The following is a 17,878-nucleotide window of genomic DNA, read 5'->3' on the forward strand; positions in this document are numbered from 1 at the left end:
CCAGCCAGGCACCCACCGAAGCGTTCGGCAAGCTTTTGCTGCCGCCCTCACGGCCCGCCCTCCAACACGCGGGTTGCGACCGCGAGGTTTGGCTGGTGGCTTCATCACGACATTGCCCTTTTGAAGGCGCGAACACTTATGGGGGGTAATCTTAACTCTGGGATGGGGAGTGGTGATTTATGCATACCCTTCTTTCAACGTTTGTATGCCGCGTCAGCAGCGCGAAATCGTGTCCTTCACGTCCGACTCGAATGTCATGGCTGGGAAAAAAAATCACCCACGCTCACTGACTCCGTTCGAGCATTCTCTCAGAGGCTCTACACGAGACTTTGGAGCGGAATCTGATCAAGGGGCAGGTGGGCGGGCGCGTGTGGAAAGAGAGCGCGAGGGCAGGGCAGGCTAAGATGGTCTCTCGCGAAACGCCGACCCAAGAAATTAAAGGGCAGATACGGATGGATTGACCGACGTGCGATCTTAAAGGGCTGGGTGTGAAGGCTTTTAGATCCAGGAGATATCTGACGCGAACTTGGTGGTGGATGAAGTTGGAACTGCTGAACGGCAGACGCGAAGTCCTTGTTGTTGAAAGAGAAAAGTTGGCTCCAGGTCTGCGGATCACCCGCGACCGTCATTAAGGAGCTCGCTTGCCAAGGGGCTTGACATGATCCGTGCGTTGCGGCAAAGCCCCAGTGCCATGGCTCGCTTCCCACACGGAGCCACACGGTTCCATGGAGGCTTGGCAGGAAACCGTCATCTCCGCAGGCGCATCCGTGTTCCAAACTAGGACCTGACGAAGGTAGGTTTTGGCCCCGAGCGCTGAACGGGGGGAACGATCGCATGGCCTCAGGTCCCTTTGACAGCAGGTCTTCTGTGAGAGGCAATAAGGACCGCTATCCGGGTTGCCTAAGAAGCGTCTTGCGAGAGCTTGGCCGGTTGACCTAGCACATGGGCTTTCTGTGCAATGCGATGCGCTACCTCGCACTGTGTAGGTAACCCAGACAGCATGGACTTCGCACCCAGCTCAGAGCGCTGACTGACTTCATTGTCACGTTCTCGCCGCTTTGTCGTGGAGATGCAGAGACAGTGGCCATTCCCGTTGCTACCTAGACTGCTTGAAATGCTTGGTAACTAGTACAGCCAAATCGAGATCGCCGTTGGACCATAGGAGCAGACGCTGACCAGTGTCGCGGGCATACCTTTTGTGAGTCGCCCATAAACAGCCGGATCCAGCAGGTCAACAAACAGACTACCTGGCCATTTCCTTGGCGCCCGGTTCCAACGTCCGCCATCACACGCCTGCTTTGAACACCAACATTTCGTCTGCGAACTCGGCCTTGGGAGCTTCTAGATCGCCTTCAAATTGCATACCTCCGACCGGCCAGCCAAATTGCGAACCGAGCAGCCCCCCCGACGAAGGACGTTCCGGCCCTACTGCGACCTTGCACAGACAGACTTGGTCCCCTTGAAACTGCTGCTGGTGGGGGATTCGAGAGAGCAGACCGAGAAGTGGGAATTCCTTGGAAAGCCCAACTCAACTTGATCGATCGTCGACGGATCCTATCCGTCCGACACACGACACACATTGACCGACCATGGCGGCCCGGGGAGCTTCTCTGCGCGACAAGCAGATCCGTACGTCCCCGCCCCTTGCGCCGTGGTTCGCGGGCCTGCGAGACTCACAAGATATGAACTTCAGTCTCCATCAAGAAGATCCTCAACCTGAACGAACCGATCGAGACGAGCGAGAATGATGAACCCCATTCCGGCGGATATACCTCCTTGCCCGCGCCGATAACAAAAGATGGTATTCCAATCTGGAAGCTCCTCGTCTTCGATGTAAGCAGCACAACAGAACATGGGGCAGTCCCAGCGGCTGCCCTTCCTCCGCCGGACCGTTCGCCTGCCAGCAGAAAGAATCTTGGACGGGGCATAGGCTGACTGAGGATTCTGGACAGGATTTCGGCCGCGATGTCATCAGCCCCGTGCTCCAGGTCTCGGATCTCAGATCAATGGGGGTGACCATGCACATGTAAGCCCTCCCCCGCCCTCCTGGATACCAGGGATGTGCGCTGAACGAATGCAAGGCATATCAACTCCCAGAGAGCCGCCATCCCCGACGTCCCAGCCATCTACCTCGTGGAGCCTACCTCGGCCAACCTGCAGGCGATTACGAATGATCTGCAAAAGGGGCTCTATAGCACCGCCCACATCAACTTCCTCTCCTCAATACCGCGGCCGCTGTTGGAAGACTTTGCGGCCCAAACGGCTGCAGCGGGGACCTCGGAGCAGATCGCGCAGGTCTACGATCAGTATCTCAACTTCATCGTCACCGAGCCGGATCTGTTCAGCCTCGGCATGCAGAAGGAGCATACCTACTGGGCGCTGAACAGCGCAAAGACAAAAGATGAAGAACTGGATCATGTCGTCGACAGGATCGTCAGCGGCTTGTTCAGCGTTGCTGTGACATCAGGTACGGCAGATGTTCGAGGGCGCGGTGTGCATGCTCATGGCTAACGTTCACCCCAGGAGTGATCCCTATCGTATGTGACACTGCCGCCGGGCATTCTTGTGTATGGATGCTAACGGTCATCCCCAGATCCGGTGCCCGAGAGGCGCTGCGGCCGAGATGATTGCGATGAAGCTCGATCGCAAACTCCGGGACCACGTCCTCAATTCCAAAGACAATCTCTTCTCGTCACAGGCGCGGTCAGGAACGTCCGGCGCAGCCAACCCAACGTCCCGACCTGTGCTTATCATTCTGGACCGGAACGTCGACCTGATCCCCATGCTCTCGCATTCGTGGACATACCAGAGCCTTTGCTTTGACGTTTTCAAGGTTTGAGCCCCTCCTTTGGGTGCAGCATGGACGTCGCTAAGGCCCCAAGTAGTCCGAGCTCAACCGCATCACGATCGAGACGCCGGCAGACCCCAACAACCCGTCCAAAGGAACCACAAAGAAGACGTACGACTTGTCTACCAAGGATTTCTTCTGGGCCAAGAATGCGTGCTTGCCGTTCCCCCAGGTGGCTGAAGATATTGGTACTTGCGCCTCCCGCAACCCTGATTCCCTTGAGCTGCACTGCTGACGACGCCCCTGGCAGATGCCGAGCTTACCAAGTACAAGGAGGAGGCCGAGGCTCTCACCAAGAAGACCGGAGTCAGCAATTTCGAAGATCTCCAAAACGACACGAGCGCCAGTGCGCAACACCTCAAGGCAGCCATCACACTGCTTCCTGAGCTGCGAGAGCGGAAGGCCACGCTGGACATGCACATGAACATCTTGGCAGCCATTCTCCAGGAAATTCAGAACCGGCAGCTAGACAACTACTTCCAGCTCGAGGAGGACGTGATGAAGCAGACAAAGGCCCAAATGTTGGAACATATCAAGGCCGCAGACAAGGGCCAGCCCCTGGACAAGCTGCGCCTGTTTGTGATTTGGTTCCTCAGCACCGAGCAGGACGTGTCTCGGCAGGAATGGGCACAGTTCGAGGAAGCCCTCGAAGCAGCGGGATGCGACAAGACCAGCCTGGCCTACATCCGACAGTACGTGGTGCATGAGCCTTTCCAGGAAACGACAGGCGGCTAATCGTGTTTCTCTGCAGGGTCCGAGCAACGACCAAGATGACGCAGCTCACCACCATCAACAGCCAAGGGTCGGCTGCTCAGCAACAATCGGGATCTTCAGATCTCTTCAACCGCTTCTCGGCCATCTCGAGCCGCCTGACGGATCGCCTCAAAGAGACGGGGGTGCCTACGAATGCGCTGACATCCAACGTCGCCTCGCTGCTCGGCGGGATCAAGAACTTCCTGCCGGTGGACAGGGACCTCACGGTGACCAAAATCACCGAGTCCATCATGGATCCCTCCAGCGCCAGCTCGTCGGCGATCGCCAAGACGGAGAACTACCTCTACTTCGACCCGCGGAGCGCCAACGCGCGCGGGACGATGCCCCAGCCGTCGGCCTTGCGCGCGGGGGCGGCCTCCACCCCGGGCGGGCTCCCTGGCGTGCCGGCTCCGGGCACCGGGGCGACCTTTGGCCAGCGGCGCCAAGGCTTCTCGGAGGCCATCGTGTTCATGGTCGGCGGCGGGTCCATGGAGGAGTACGGGAACCTGCAGGAGTGGGCTGCGCGCGCGGGGGCGGGCGATAGGCTGAAGAGGAGGGTCGTTTATGGGGCCAGCGAGCTGATCAACGCGAAGCAGTTCATCAAGGACGAGCTGGAGAAGCTTGGAAGGGAGATATCGTAGGGCGGTGGCGAAGGCGGCGGGACGGAGCGTTGGCACCGGATGGCAAAGACATGCATGTGTTCCTGCTCCTCCAGCGGAGGCAGGACGGCTCTAAGCTTTCATCGTAGTCCTGCTTGCTGCAATAATACAAGCATCCGTGACCTTGGATTGTCTCTCGACGGAGACGGAGACGGAGAATCCGGCTCGGCTTGGAGATTCGAGAAACCGTTCCGCCCCGGGCCTTCCTTGGTGGACGGCGGCATGCATACGCAGTAGACGGGAACATGACAGGATGAGCTCAGCAAACCCCATGGGAATTGGACGGGAGGATAGATGCAGGAACGACGGGTTGCCACAGCTCAAAGCTCAAACCAATGAAACCGGAGAAAGATTCGGCGCCAAAGCCGTGTCTGTCCAGCGGATAGAATCATCCGGCCCGTCCCTCAGCAGACCGTGTAGAAGTGCCGCTTTGGATTAACGATCCTTGCCCATAACGTTACCCCGCTACATACGCAGTACTCCCCCCATCCGAGGCATTCTTTTCGCACAAGCCGTGGGATGACGCGATTTGGCGGTGTGGCTTGGGTTGGAAGGCTGTGCTATTCTTGAGCTTGGGCTGACGTGTGGTTCAGATTCCGCGCCTGGGATCAACGAGGCAACCACAGCGCAAAGCAAGACTAAATGGGGCATGGAACTTCCGCCACCGGGGGGGGGGGGGGGGGGGGCTTGCGGATTTTCAGGTCCTCTTTGACGGGTCGAACTTGAGCGAGTCAGGGGGTCTGACGGAGTTAGTTACCTAGCTCAGCAAACAGGATCCGGTAACAGGTAGATTCTGTCGTGCTAGATTCATGGTTTGACATGTATATGCATCCAAGTAGGTCAAATCAGAAACGACGGGTGGGTTTTATTGTTTTGTTGCCGATGAGACTGGAGACCAGAGGCTCCAGCTGCTGACCTAAGGAAGCTAGCTATACTATATTAGTATACACAGTACTCCCGTCTGTACGCAGTAGACGATGACCCAATGGATTGATTGGGTTGGAACGTTAACCCAGTATGGAAAACGGGGTGGGTACTCTGCGCCAAACCGCTGCCGGCCTCCCATCTGAACGTCGTGACACAGCCTCGTGGAATCCATGACGCTGGGTCCATGTGGGGTACTTTGTGGGAGTTTCGTTGCCTGTCGAGCCACAAGAAAACAAAACAATCGGCCTTGCCCCTTTTGTTGAGCGCTCCTGCTGCATACCGAGGTCGCAATCCAGAGCGTTTCTTCACTTGCCCCAGGAACAATCATGAACTGATTTCCAGAGTTCCATCCATCTGCTTGAAGGTTTGTTCATCAAAGCCATAAAGCCGAACCCCACAGCAATAACCTTCCCAGAGTTGCAACTCCGTTTCCACCCTGTCTCATCGCTCAGGGCCCAATCAGGCGGTGTCGCTAACTCGACTACCGTATAGGAGGAGGTTGCAATCAGTCCCCATATCGGGCGCTGAAACAAGCCTTTCCACTCCGGCACCCCCCAGCTAGCAGTTGCCCTTCATTCGTTGGGCTCACTTGCACCCCTGTCAGATTGCGGCCCCGGCTCCTGAAACTTGTACCTCCTGCCCCATTGTCGATCTTCTTCCTGCGACACCCCAAACCACGACGGTTCCTTGAACTCTAACTACTCCGCAGAGCTGCTCGGCAAGCCAACCAACTGACTGACTGACCGACCGACCGACCGACCAAGAGAGCGAGCTGTCTGTTTGGCGGTTGGCCAAGACGACGACGACCGCCACGAACGAGCCAAGCTCCAGCCGCTCACGAACGCGCTCGGGGCTGCGGGAGAGGACAGGGGCGCCGCTCCAACAGCACAGCACAGCACAGCCATCCGACTATTCCTCCCACAAGGCCTGACGACCGAAGGCCACGCGGCTGCGGGCAGAGGAGGATCCCAAAAGATCCTTGACACACGCAAAAACCGGCCCTCGGTTTTCTACACGGACAAACCAACCTTTCACATTCCCCTCCCGACACCTCGCACGCCTCTGGCATTTCGCCGAACGGCCCTTCGAGACGTGCAGCCCGCCTGGATCGGGGTCGTGCCATACGAATCTTGCTCCCACACAGAGGGGAACCGCATTCCTCCTCGAAAAAATCACGGACCTGGTTTGTGTTTCAGTCGAGTCCCCCTTAGTACGACGCAACCATGTCGTATAATCGGTTAGGCAAGTGGAACATCTCTCTTCCGTCCACTTTTTCTTCACATGGTCCTTTTTCCTGCTCGAAGCCAAACCTCGTGCCTCCTGCGCCTGACGGCATCCCACTGGCTGTCACGCGCCCGTGTCACACACTCTCTCCCAACTCGAGCGGCAGGCCCCTCGGGACTTCTCTGATTTCTTTGCCTCCCGCGCGAAGCCTGGGCGCCATTGTCCCGGAGTTTGGTGGTGTTTGTGTCGCCGTCTCATTCCTCCGGCGAGAGCAAACAGCCCGGATCCCTCCCCGGTCGTCAAAGCAGCAGAACGAACCCCTCGCAGCCGCGCCGTATCGAGCGTGGCGGCACGGGCTGCTTCGCCCTTGAACCCTCTCTGGTCCGTGTGACTTGGTTGGCTCGCGAGCGAGAACGGGGAGGATTCGGCGTGGCTTTGTTGGGTCCAGGGAACGGAACGTCCTAACCATGGCTCGCGGTGCAGACGACGATTACTACGAAAGCCACCCCATGGAGACCCGGCCCCGCCGGACGCCCTCTCCGGGGCATCCCCTCCACGGTCATCACCGCGACGATCCCTACGGTCAATCCCACCTGGACGTACACTCAGTCCCTGGAAGATCGTATAGCCCTGGCGACGCGTTGCAAATGCAAATGGCTGTAGGTCTCACAATGCCCATGCGGGTTGCCTAACCCGCTCACTGGGAAGAGGAGAGTGGGGGACTGACAATGCCGTTAGCAATCCGTTGACAACCTCGGAGGCTACTCCGTCAACCCGGAAGCTCACCACGATGCCTACTACAACCAGCCATACGAGCCGAATCCGAACCAAGGGTACGAGCAGGGCTACTACGACGACGACAGGAGGCCGATGCTGCCACACAACGAATCGCACCGGGGCGCTGGCCCTTCGCCGTACCAGGACGAACCCCAGGCCAAACCCAAACCTGCTCCGATCAAGAGGTGGAAGACGGTGAAACAGGTGCTGTTGTACCGGGGAAACCTGGTCCTGGACTGCCCGGTCCCGCCCAAGCTGCTGAACCAGCTGCCCCATGGCGAGCGCGATGAGTTCACCCACATGCGATATTCGGCAGCAACCTGCGACCCGTCCGAATTCTACGAAAACAACTTCACCCTCCGGCAAAAGCTCTTCAGCAAGCCGCGGCACACGGAGCTCTTCATCGTCGTCACCATGTACAACGAAGACGAAATCCTCTTCGCGCGTACCATGATCGGCGTTTTCAAGAACATTGAGTACATGTGCAAGCGGACCGAGAGCAAGACGTGGGGCAAGGACGCCTGGAAGAAGATCGTGGTGTGCGTCGTCAGCGACGGCCGTGCTAAGATCAACCCCCGGACGAGGGCCCTGCTGGCAGGCATGGGCGTGTACCAGGAGGGCATCGCCAAGCAGGAAGTCAATGGCAAGGAGGTCACGGCGCACATCTACGAATACACCACCCAGGTCGGCATGGTCATCAAGAACGACGTCGTCCAGCTGATCCCCAAGCAGCAGCCCGTGCAGGTGCTCTTCTGCCTCAAGGAGAAGAACGCCAAGAAGATCAACTCGCACCGCTGGTTCTTCCAAGCATTCGGCCGCGTCTTGGAGCCCAACATCTGCGTGCTGATCGACGCGGGTACCAAGCCCGGCCACAACTCCATCTACCACCTGTGGAAGGCGTTCGACCTGGAACCCATGTGCGCCGGCGCCTGCGGTGAGATCAAGGCCATGCTGGGCACGGGCGGCAAGAAGCTCCTCAACCCGCTGGTCGCCACCCAGAACTTCGAGTACAAGATGAGCAACATCCTGGACAAGCCTCTCGAGTCCGCCTTTGGCTTCATTTCGGTGTTGCCCGGCGCCTTCTCGGCCTACCGGTACGTGGCGCTCCAGAACGACAAGCGCGGACAGGGCCCCTTGGAGAAATACTTTGCTGGCGAGAAGCTCCATGGCGGCGACGCGGGCATCTTCACGGCCAACATGTACCTGGCCGAAGATCGTATCCTCTGCTTCGAGCTTGTCACCAAGCGCAACTGCCACTGGATCCTGCAGTACGTCAAGTCGGCGACGGGCGAGACGGACGTGCCGGAAACGGTGACGGAGCTGATTCTCCAGCGTCGTCGCTGGCTCAACGGCTCCTTCTTCGCCGCCATCTACGCCATCGTCCACTTCCACCAGTTCTTCCGCTCCGACCATTCCATTTTCCGCAAGTTTGCCTTCTTCATCGAGTTCATCTTCAACACGGTCAACATGATCTTTGCCTGGTTTGCCATCGGCAACTTCTTCCTGGTGTTCAAGATCCTCACGACCAGCCTGGGCGACGATCATCTGCTGGGCACCGTTGGCAACATCCTCGGCGTCGTGTTTACGTGGTTGTACGGCATCTCTCTCATGACGTGCTTTGTGCTGTCGATGGGTAACCGACCGGCCGGGTCGGGACCGTACTACATGGCCATGGTCATTTTCTGGGCCATTCTCTTCATGTAAGTATTTTTTTTTGTCCTCCCTCTCTCCCCGCGCGCGCAAAGCCGTCAGACCTAACACGCAAACCATAGCTACCTCATGTTCGCCGCTATCTACATCGCCGTCAATGCCATCATCACGGATCTCAGCGTCAACGGCTTCAGTGTCGACTCGCTCTTCAAGAACAAGGTCTTCTCTACGCTCATCGTCTCGGTCATGTCCACCTACGGTCTCTGGCTGGTGGCGTCGGTGCTGATGTTCGACCCGTGGCACATGTTCACGTCTCTGGTGCAGTATATGCTGCTGTCGCCGACGTACACCAACGTGCTCAACGTCTATGCCTTCTGCAACACGCACGATATCACGTGGGGTACCAAGGGTGACGACAAGCCCGAGAAGCTCCCCTCGGTCAACACCAAGGACGGCCAGGGCAAGACGGATCTTCCCGACGAGGGCGATCTCAACGCCCAGTACGAGCGCGAGCTGGCCGTCTTTTCGACCAAGTTCGTGGAAGAGGTGAAGCCGCCGACGCCGGCACAGATCGACCAGAAGCAGCAAGACTACTACGCCGGCGTGCGTACCGTGGTGGTGCTCATCTGGATGATCATGAACTTTGCGCTGGTGGCGGTGGTGCTGTCGACGGCCGGCGTCGACAAGATCGTGCCAAACAACGGCCTGACCGAGGAGGAGATCAAGGATGAGCGCGCCAACATCTACCTGAGCATCGTTCTTTGGTCGGTGGCGGGCTTGTCAGCATTCAAGTTCTTGGGCATGCTGTGGTTCTTGATTGTGAGGATGTTCCGCGGTGTCTGAGCGCGGGGAGGCTTTCATGCTCTGCTGGGGGCGAAGTGAAGAGAAGGGGAGAGGAGAAGGCTGAGAGAGACCCAAGGGGGGTCGGAGTTTTGTTTCGCTTTCCCCATGATAGTCTTTCTGTTTTGACTTGTTTTTCTCACCATGTTCCGCACTGGGTTCTGCCCAGGGGAGTTGTTGGCCATGTTCGTTTCTCGACGGCCTCTCTTACTGTCACGCACCCTCGGCCGACATCCATTACCTTTGACGGCGGCGCCAAACGTGGCATTCGCTGTGGTCGGTCGGATTCATGGATGCCCGAACGGGTTCTGAGCGGTCGTCAACATCGTTGGCGGATGTTTTGTCTGGAGCGGCGGAGCATCAAGTTCATAGAGAGCGCGTTGGTCTTTGTTGCTGCACATAACCGGTAGGAAATAATACCCAGATTCTTAGTCATGCTGGTTTTATGCTGGTTGATATTATTAGCATGCGTGGCTCAAGCACAACAGCAATTGCGGGTTGGTGTCAAGGTTGCTGTTGTGGTCATGTCCATGTCTGTCTCTCTTCCCGCATTGTCTTTGCCTGTCAGCGAAGGGTCTGTGTTTCATGCCCCCTCTTGCGGCTCTTGACCAAGACCCCGGACATCCAGGTTGGAATGCCTCGGCGGTCCATTCGCATGAAGCCATCCGTTGTCTGCTCAGGACGTCAACTCCGGGCGTCTTGACTCGATGCCAGTACGTCGCTGGGGGCTGCCTCATTTCGAGAGAGGAAGAGCAAAAAAAAAAAAAAAAAAAAAAAAAAAAAAAAGACTCAACAAAGACATTCCATGTACCCAGCCCTCGCTGCCAGCAATTTCTGGCGTCTCTGTGGCGGCGCCCTACCAAAGGCCAACGAATCAGCGACCAAGGGCGGCGAGGCCGTTGAGGCTGGGCTGAAGAGGACGGAAGAGGAAGCCATCAGCGCACATACACAGTAGTTACTGTGTAGGGCTGGAAGTGCAGGGCGAAATCCCCCTTGCCCGTTGGAACCAGATTTTGTTACATTCCCGCTCAGCTAACATTAACGTTATTGCTACACTAATCGGCGCTTGGCCGACGTCAACGGCGTTCGGCACGCGCCCGAAACCTGCGGCATGCGACTTGTGATGTTGCAGCTCGTGCCGCGTTCGGCTTCCCCTGTTGGTGCTGACGAACTTCCCCTTGCCGACCTAGGCAAAGATCGAAGTGGGAAGAAGGTCCCATGTCTCGATCCGGCTTTTTTTTTTTTTTCTCTCTCAGGGGGGGTTCGGCCGCGGCCCACTTGATCGTTCTCACAAAAATCTGGGGTTGCCGCCGTTAGTGCCCTGGTCCCGGGACCGGGTCTACTGCGTAGAGGCTTTTCCCCTCTTCCCCCCCCCCCCCCCCCCCCACCAGACCATGGGGGAGGAAACAAAACCATGCCAATTGGACCTTGCCAACGGCCCGAGGAAACCTGAGCACAACTCCACAACAACGCGACAGCACGCTCTGGTCAACCCACGTGGTGCGAAAAGTTTGATGCCAAGTCCCTCCAGACTCGACTCAAGGCCTGTAGCAAAGCCGCTACCGCGAGTCTGCTGATGCGGTCCTGCGGCCGTTGAGGGCGCCGGAAGCAAGCTGAAAGCCCCAAGAATCAACGAACGGAAGCTCCGGGCATGGATGGTGACGTGACTTGGCGCCAAGGTTCCGAGCTGCTCGATGCGCACCCTCACATCCGATGGCGTCTCACCGCACTAGTGTAGCCTGTGAATCGCCGGCATGCGATTCTTTGGATCGTCAAAAGCAACCACCAGCGGATGGCGTGTTGCCATGGTGTCGTCGCACAGCACCGCGTCTTGCAGCGTTTGAAAGGCTGTCCTGGGTCAGACAGCAGATGCCGTCCCTTGCAGCCACCCCTCGGTGGAGCCGAGGCTGGGCATGGAAGTACCAGTTGGCTGGGAGCACCCGCAAAGGGGTACCTGGCCGGGGGGCAAACGATTGCGTAACGAAAAGGCGCTGCCCAGCCGCCGCGTGACCGCAATGGGGATTCCATCAGCTAACAAGATGCTCCATGACTGGACGCTGGGCTTCTCGGCGTCGACAGGGAAAATTTTCCCTGCCCTTCCAAGACAAACGAACCAGGGCGTGGGAGCTGACGCCCATCCCCAGGACCATCTGCCCAAGCAGCCGACCGTGCGAGGTTGGGCGGGTGAGTTGCCCGAACCAGTTGGCCGGGGCATGTTTGTCGTTCTCTGACAGCCCTGTTGACAAGACTACTACTGTGTATGAAGTACACTAGCGTAAGCAGGGGAGGAGGGTACGTACCAGAGGAGGCTCACAACGTGCCCGGCTTTGTAGCCGCACGTCATGGTACGTTGGATGGCGGGTGCATGGTCACCACGCCCCGCCCTCCTCGGGAGTGACCGAGCTAGTGGACATACACACGCAGTACAGCCGAAAACTGGGGCTCCCTCCCCCCCTGGATCCGTCAGCCTTCGCCATGGCTTCCATCACAAACAGAATTTCGCAATGGATTTTGCAAGCTGCGTGCAGGGAAGTGGTCATGCGGTACTTCCCCTCTCGCCTGGCCAGACCCGTGCCCAGAGAAGTGTGGATGGAAGGTTTTTGGGTGACAGCGGGTCATTGTTTCGAGCCAAGCCCTGCGACACCACTTACACCATCCACACCTACCGATCGGCACACACCCTTTCCATCGAGTCCACCATGTATATAAGTCTCGTCCTGTCCGTGTTCTTCAGCTCCATTTTGAGACATCACACACACACACACACACACACACACACACACACACACACACACACACAACATTCCAACGCAATACACAGCTTGCGCACTCTTGACTTGCCGCTGCTACCCAAAGAGTCCTTAACTCTCTTGTCAGACAGCAAACCATAAGAACAAACCCAAAATATATCACAACCGGTTCTCCACCACACAAACCACCACAATGGCCCCCGTCTACACCATCACCGAGCCGCACCCGACGGTTCCCCAGAACAGCTACACCCACTCGGGCCGCGGCGGCGCCGGCAACTTCTTCCGCGCTCCCAAGACCACCTCCCCGTCCGGCGTTCCCACCCCGGCCGCCCTCACCACCACCACCACCACCACCACCACCACCCGCTTCTACTCGGGCCGCGGCGGCGCCGGCAATGCCCACGCCGCCGCTAGCCGCGCTCCCGCCCTGAGTTTCGACGAGGAGTTCACCCGCGCCGAGGCCCGCGACAAGACGGCCCACCTCAGCCACGTCGGCCGCGGCGGCGCCGGCAACGTCTTCGTCAACAACGACGGCTACGGCGACGGCGACTCGCTCCGGCGCGCCAGCTCGGGCAGCTCGGCCGGCAGCGCGGGGAGCAGCCTCTCGGGCGTCTGGTCGCGCCTGCGCCAGAGCGTGAGCCACCGCCACTAAACAAGGCGTGGTGGGGCCGCGAGGGATTCGGCTTGATATCATCATCATCATCATCACCACCACCATCGGAGCCGAGTCGGTCTTCTGACTGCTCGACAGGCGGGGCTTGAGTTATTTTTTTCGGGTTGCCTCGCCATCACCATCATGACGACTCTCTTATGTTTTCTGCTTTGTGTTTTTTTTTTTATTCCAACATTATGATGTTGGGGGAAGATGGATGGATGGGTGGATGGATGGATGGATGAATGTCTGCAAGCAAGGCGTTTAAGGGAGGCTAGGTTGCTTGGGAGGGAACGTCTTGAAACGGTTGACGGTCTCGCTGGAACGAGTAACGGGACGGGACGGGTTCATGACGGGAAAGGAAAACCAAAAGTTGGGCAGCTGCATTTCTTTTGTCTTGTTTCTTTCGGATCGGATTTGGAGGATGGCCGAGTGTGGTTTGGACTGCGGTCCCTGCTTGATGGAAAGCATGTACCAGTTATATACCCCCTAGGAGTGTGAGCGTTGGGAATGCATCCACATATTCTTTTCTTGACAAAGGCAGACTCTCTCTCTTCTCGCTATCTGCTCCCAGGACTGTGACGATGGGCTTGCATCTTGGACATGAGTTCGGCTCAGCTCATTCCGATGACCGTCTTCTCTTTGTTCACTAATAGGGCGTAGGTGCCTGGCCCTCTAGATGTAATAAACGAACGTCTTCAATGAGGCGCAATGTCAAGCAAAATTTGGGTATCATTCGCCTTTCTATGACGTTCGTGTCAAGTCCCCAATCACCAATCATGCCGCCATGCTGCCATGCCTCCAACTACTTCTCCCTCCCTCTGCACATAGTATCGCCAAGATGCCGACCGCAGATCCCCAACCATCTTTGACTGTACACGCCTGCCTATTAAGATATAACCACCGCCGACGAGACACACCCACCCATCAAGTCCTGCCCGTTCCAACACTCCTTTCTTTCCTTCTCCCTACTTCGCAGCTCGGTCGCCCATCTTACTTAACTTGGCCGAGGATAAATCATCCCACCTCTCGCCTCACGCCTTCATCGGGGCCGGTGTTGCCAAGCACGTGCCGTCTTACGTGAACTTGGTGTGGATAATGTCTGGATTCTCGTGCCAATCATCGATGCTCACCCACATCTGCCCACATGTTAGCCGCCATGTTCCTCGCCGCCACCCCCCAAAACCCAGCCCAAAACAGGAAGACATGAAAGAAAGGAACAATGAAAAAAAACCGGCTTCCAGGACGTGGAAACGGAGCAAACTCACCTTCCTGAAAGTGCTCAGGCCCGCCAAGATACTACCGCCAATCCAGGTCGAGTACTTCCTCTCGGGCGGCGCAAAGATCTTTATCCTCATGTCCTTGACCGCGACGCGCTGCACCTCGGACAATAGCCGGTCGCCGAAGCCCTTGGTCAGGGTGCTGCCGCCGGAGAGCACAATGTTGGAGTACAGGTCTTTGCGCAGGTCGAGGTCGGTCCGGTTGATGGAGTCGACGACGATCTGGTGCACGCCGGGGTACTCGAGCCCGATGATCTCGGGATCGAAGAGGATCTCGGGGGCGCGGAACCTTTCGGGGCCGATCTGGACGGGGTCAGCGGCTGCTTCACCGTTGCTTCGTACGGCCGCCGTGAACATGGCATGACCGGAAAAGAAAAGAAAAGAAAAGGAGCGCGCGCGGATGAACAATCGTACCTTGAGCTTGTTGCCATCCGGCAGCACATACTCGGCGATCCTGCCCGGATCCAACTTGGCGGCGGCCCACTCCTTCTCCTCCTTGCGCGGGTCCTTCGCAATGTACGTCACCGACTCCTTGATCAGGCGCACCACCTCCTTCTCGGCGCTGGTATGAAAGACGTAGCCGCTCTTGCGCAGCAGCGTCTGCAGGTACTCGGTCACGTCCCGGCCCGCCACGTCGATGCGGCGGATGCTGTTGGGCACCGTGAACCCCTGGTAGACGGGCACCGCGTGCGACACGCCGTCGCCCGAGTCGAGGACCACGCCGGTGGTGCGGCCGCTGGCGTAGAGGGAGAGCACGGCTTGGATGGAGGTGTAGAGGGCGGGCACGTTGAAGGTTTCAAAGAGGATCTGGGCGGCCGTGTCACGGTTCGAGCGCGGGTTGAGCGGGGGTTCGGTGAGGAGCACGGGATGCTAGAGCAGCAGAACTCGGGTCAGCATGTGGACGGCCTGCTGCCACGGCGGCTCGCGCGACGTTGCCGGGTGGCGAGGGAGGGGTCGGGATATTCACTTCTTCGCTGAGCGTCTTCAGCCCCTCTTCGTACACGTAGGCCCAGATCTTCTCCATGTCGTCCCAGTCCGTCACGATGCCGTGCTCAAGCGGGTAGTGGATCTTGAGCAAGCCGCGCAGCTCGGTGGCCGCCTTTTGGCCGATGAAGACCTCGCCCTCCAGCGCGCCCGCGAGCACGCGCAGGTGCTTTGGCCTGCCGACCCACGAGGGGAAGACGCATTTGGGAACATCCTCTCCGGCGAAGCCCGCTCGTATTGTCCCGGATCCGTTGTCCAGGACGATGGGCGCGTTGTGCAGCGTTTCCGCCATTGTGTGTTTTGCCGGAGCGGGGTGCTACAATGGCATGCACATGTAGGGGGGTGTCAGGTCAAGGGCTCGCTCGACGTCGGCGACCTTGGTCGGTATCCCAAGAGGAGGGGGGGGGGGGGGGTCCTCGTCCAGCGTGGAAAAAGCGGAGGTCGGGCAAGCTATCACGGTCAATACTCGGCCACGGTTGGTCGTCGATCGAGCCCAGGTAGCGGCGGAGTACTCTGGAAGATGTGGACGGAGAACAGTCTCGCTTTGGGGTGCTGATTTTCTTGCTCTGGGGCCACCTCGGGGCGATCACCGTTGGGCGCTGAACTGTTCTGTTTGTTCTCGACACCGAATATCCGAAATCACGACGCGTTGGTCGAGCGAAAGGAGACCCCGTTCGTGCAACGGCGCATCATTGGTGGCCTGGCCCCTGTTGCCGGAAGCGCTCTTAGAGTGGGTCCGGGGGGAGCACCACTCGCACGGCTTCATCCGCCGCCAAGACTTCACAACAACGACAACCTACCACCTTGACATCTTATCAACTCTCATCAACCAAAACTTGAAGCTTTCAAAACCGTACGAAAAGAAAAATAGAACCGAAAAATTGCTGCCCTTGACGATTTGATACAATCGTGTCCATCTTGTCACTAGCTCGAGGCTCATTACGGTGTCCACTGCGTCGAGAAGTCGTTTCCAACGGAGGGAGGGTCCCCAAACCCCCTCCCCCCTCCCGGCACCCCATTCCATCCAAACCCCCTTAACCCTGTCAGCCCTTCAAGCCCTGTCGACATTGGAGGTCAACAACTCCTTGTTGGGTTGCTTCTTCTTCTCCCGTAAGTCTGTATTTGCTACGACGTCATACCAAGAGGTCATTCCGTTGCGGATCCTAGCCAGGCGGGTCCCTGTCTGCCTTGGATCCTTTCGCGCAGGGCTTTTGGTCTCGAACTGCGCCGCCGCGCCAATGCCCGACCTCTGCACTGGAAACGGGCTCGAGGCAGGTCCTGGCAGCTCCGTTTTCTGCCAGGGATGCCATGCGCACAACATTCACTTGCAGCGCTGCATGACCGACCCTGCCATGTTCAGCTTCGGCGGCGTGCTTGGCAGGTACAGCAGGGGTTCTTCCATGTTTTGCTCAAGCCCAACTGCTCGATTTCTCCTCTTTGTGACGTGCTGGTTGGTTCAATGATTCAATGATTCATCTGATAGCTAGAGTATGTGTGGTGTGGAGTTCATGTGTTTGGCCTTGGCATGGGTGTAGTAGTCGATGGCGGGTGCCGGTATAGGGGTAGTGCTGTAGCGTTCGAATCCGTTCCTAGGTAGGCACCTATTGGAGAAGATGCCTGGTGTCATGTATGCTCCATCAAGGTATTTCTGCCCATGCAACAGAGAGACGTGCTTTATATGCTGTTCGGCATGCTTGCCGCTCAAATGGCAACCAACCACTGAATGCGGTCTCCATCGTCGGACGCGTGCTACGCTCACCGTTGGTGGCTTTTCTGATTGCTTTCTTGCATCTTCTAGATATGTTGGAAGGCCCTCCTAGTTCGGACTTCTCGGGGGGATCGGTTCAGGGACCGCGTTGGCAACAAGCCCCCACGCCCGCCCTCGGCCAAACATTCAACAAGGCCGGGGTCCTTGCTACCTAGGAATTCCCGTCGATTTGACTTTCGAGTCCCATTGACAGGCATACTGCTCAGAATTGATTCTCATCATGTTTCGACACCGATGCTCTTCTCGATCATCTCCATTCCCTCCGTAGCCGGCTCTGGTCCTCGAGCGTACGTCTTCCCCGCTGAGGACGCTACGCGCTGTGTATGACTTCGTCGTACCGGCGTGTAGGACGCTAGTGAGACGCAGCCATGTTCGTCTCGCGGTTGGGCTTGGTCTCTTGACTCTTGCCTTGTCTTTGCTTTCAAGCATGTGAGAAACATCGCTTCCCAGACAAGGACACGATTGGAGAATCAGGCGCCGATCTCAGACTGAACATACGTTCGTTGATGATTGCGTTCCGGATATTGGTGTGTTATGTAGGGGACGAATGAAGTCCGATTTTGACCAAACCTGTATTTTATTCACGTTTCATTCTGTTGAATGGCAAAACACAGGTCTTTGGTCGACTTTGACTGCCACCTCTTCTGTTCTTGGTGAGTTGCAACATCGTTCGACCTCCCGGTCCAAGCTAGCACGCTCTCTCCCCTGCGTTCCGGACTCCAACCTCCACGCTTCCAGTATTACAATGAAAGTGACATGCACA

The 17,878-nt window shown here is 57.7% G+C and overlaps 4 protein-coding genes across 4 annotated transcripts; 3 read left to right on the forward strand and 1 right to left on the reverse strand.

The window, feature by feature from the left end:
* Positions 1–1,589: 1,589 nt before the first annotated feature.
* VTJ83DRAFT_3576 (uncharacterized protein) lies at positions 1,590–4,242 on the forward strand (the record flags this gene model as incomplete). The annotated part of the gene is made up of 9 exons (XM_071009969.1): positions 1,590–1,629; positions 1,694–1,833; positions 1,953–2,026; positions 2,082–2,467; positions 2,524–2,537; positions 2,594–2,833; positions 2,886–3,036; positions 3,099–3,540; positions 3,600–4,242. The coding sequence occupies 9 exons, from the start codon at positions 1,590–1,592 to the stop codon at positions 4,240–4,242; spliced, it is 2,130 nt and encodes a 709-aa protein (XP_070867454.1).
* Positions 4,243–6,878: 2,636 nt separating this feature from the next.
* Positions 6,879–9,681, forward strand: VTJ83DRAFT_3577 (chitin synthase I; the record flags this gene model as incomplete). Its single annotated transcript, XM_071009970.1, has 3 exons — positions 6,879–7,070; positions 7,150–8,888; positions 8,961–9,681. 3 exons carry the CDS (start codon positions 6,879–6,881, stop codon positions 9,679–9,681), a joined length of 2,652 nt encoding a protein of 883 aa, XP_070867455.1.
* Positions 9,682–12,621: 2,940 nt separating this feature from the next.
* On the forward strand, positions 12,622–13,083 carry VTJ83DRAFT_3578 (uncharacterized protein; the record flags this gene model as incomplete). The annotated part of the gene is made up of 1 exon (XM_071009971.1): positions 12,622–13,083. The coding sequence occupies one exon, from the start codon at positions 12,622–12,624 to the stop codon at positions 13,081–13,083; it is 462 nt and encodes a 153-aa protein (XP_070867456.1).
* Positions 13,084–14,159: 1,076 nt separating this feature from the next.
* Positions 14,160–15,639, reverse strand: VTJ83DRAFT_3579 (uncharacterized protein; the record flags this gene model as incomplete). Its single annotated transcript, XM_071009972.1, has 4 exons — positions 14,160–14,222; positions 14,352–14,666; positions 14,778–15,233; positions 15,331–15,639. 4 exons carry the CDS (start codon positions 15,637–15,639, stop codon positions 14,160–14,162), a joined length of 1,143 nt encoding a protein of 380 aa, XP_070867457.1.
* Positions 15,640–17,878: the final 2,239 nt, after the last annotated feature.

Source organism: Remersonia thermophila, chromosome 3 (genome assembly GCF_042764415.1).
Source record: "Remersonia thermophila strain ATCC 22073 chromosome 3, whole genome shotgun sequence".
Classification (NCBI taxonomy): domain Eukaryota; kingdom Fungi; phylum Ascomycota; class Sordariomycetes; order Sordariales; family Chaetomiaceae; genus Remersonia; species Remersonia thermophila.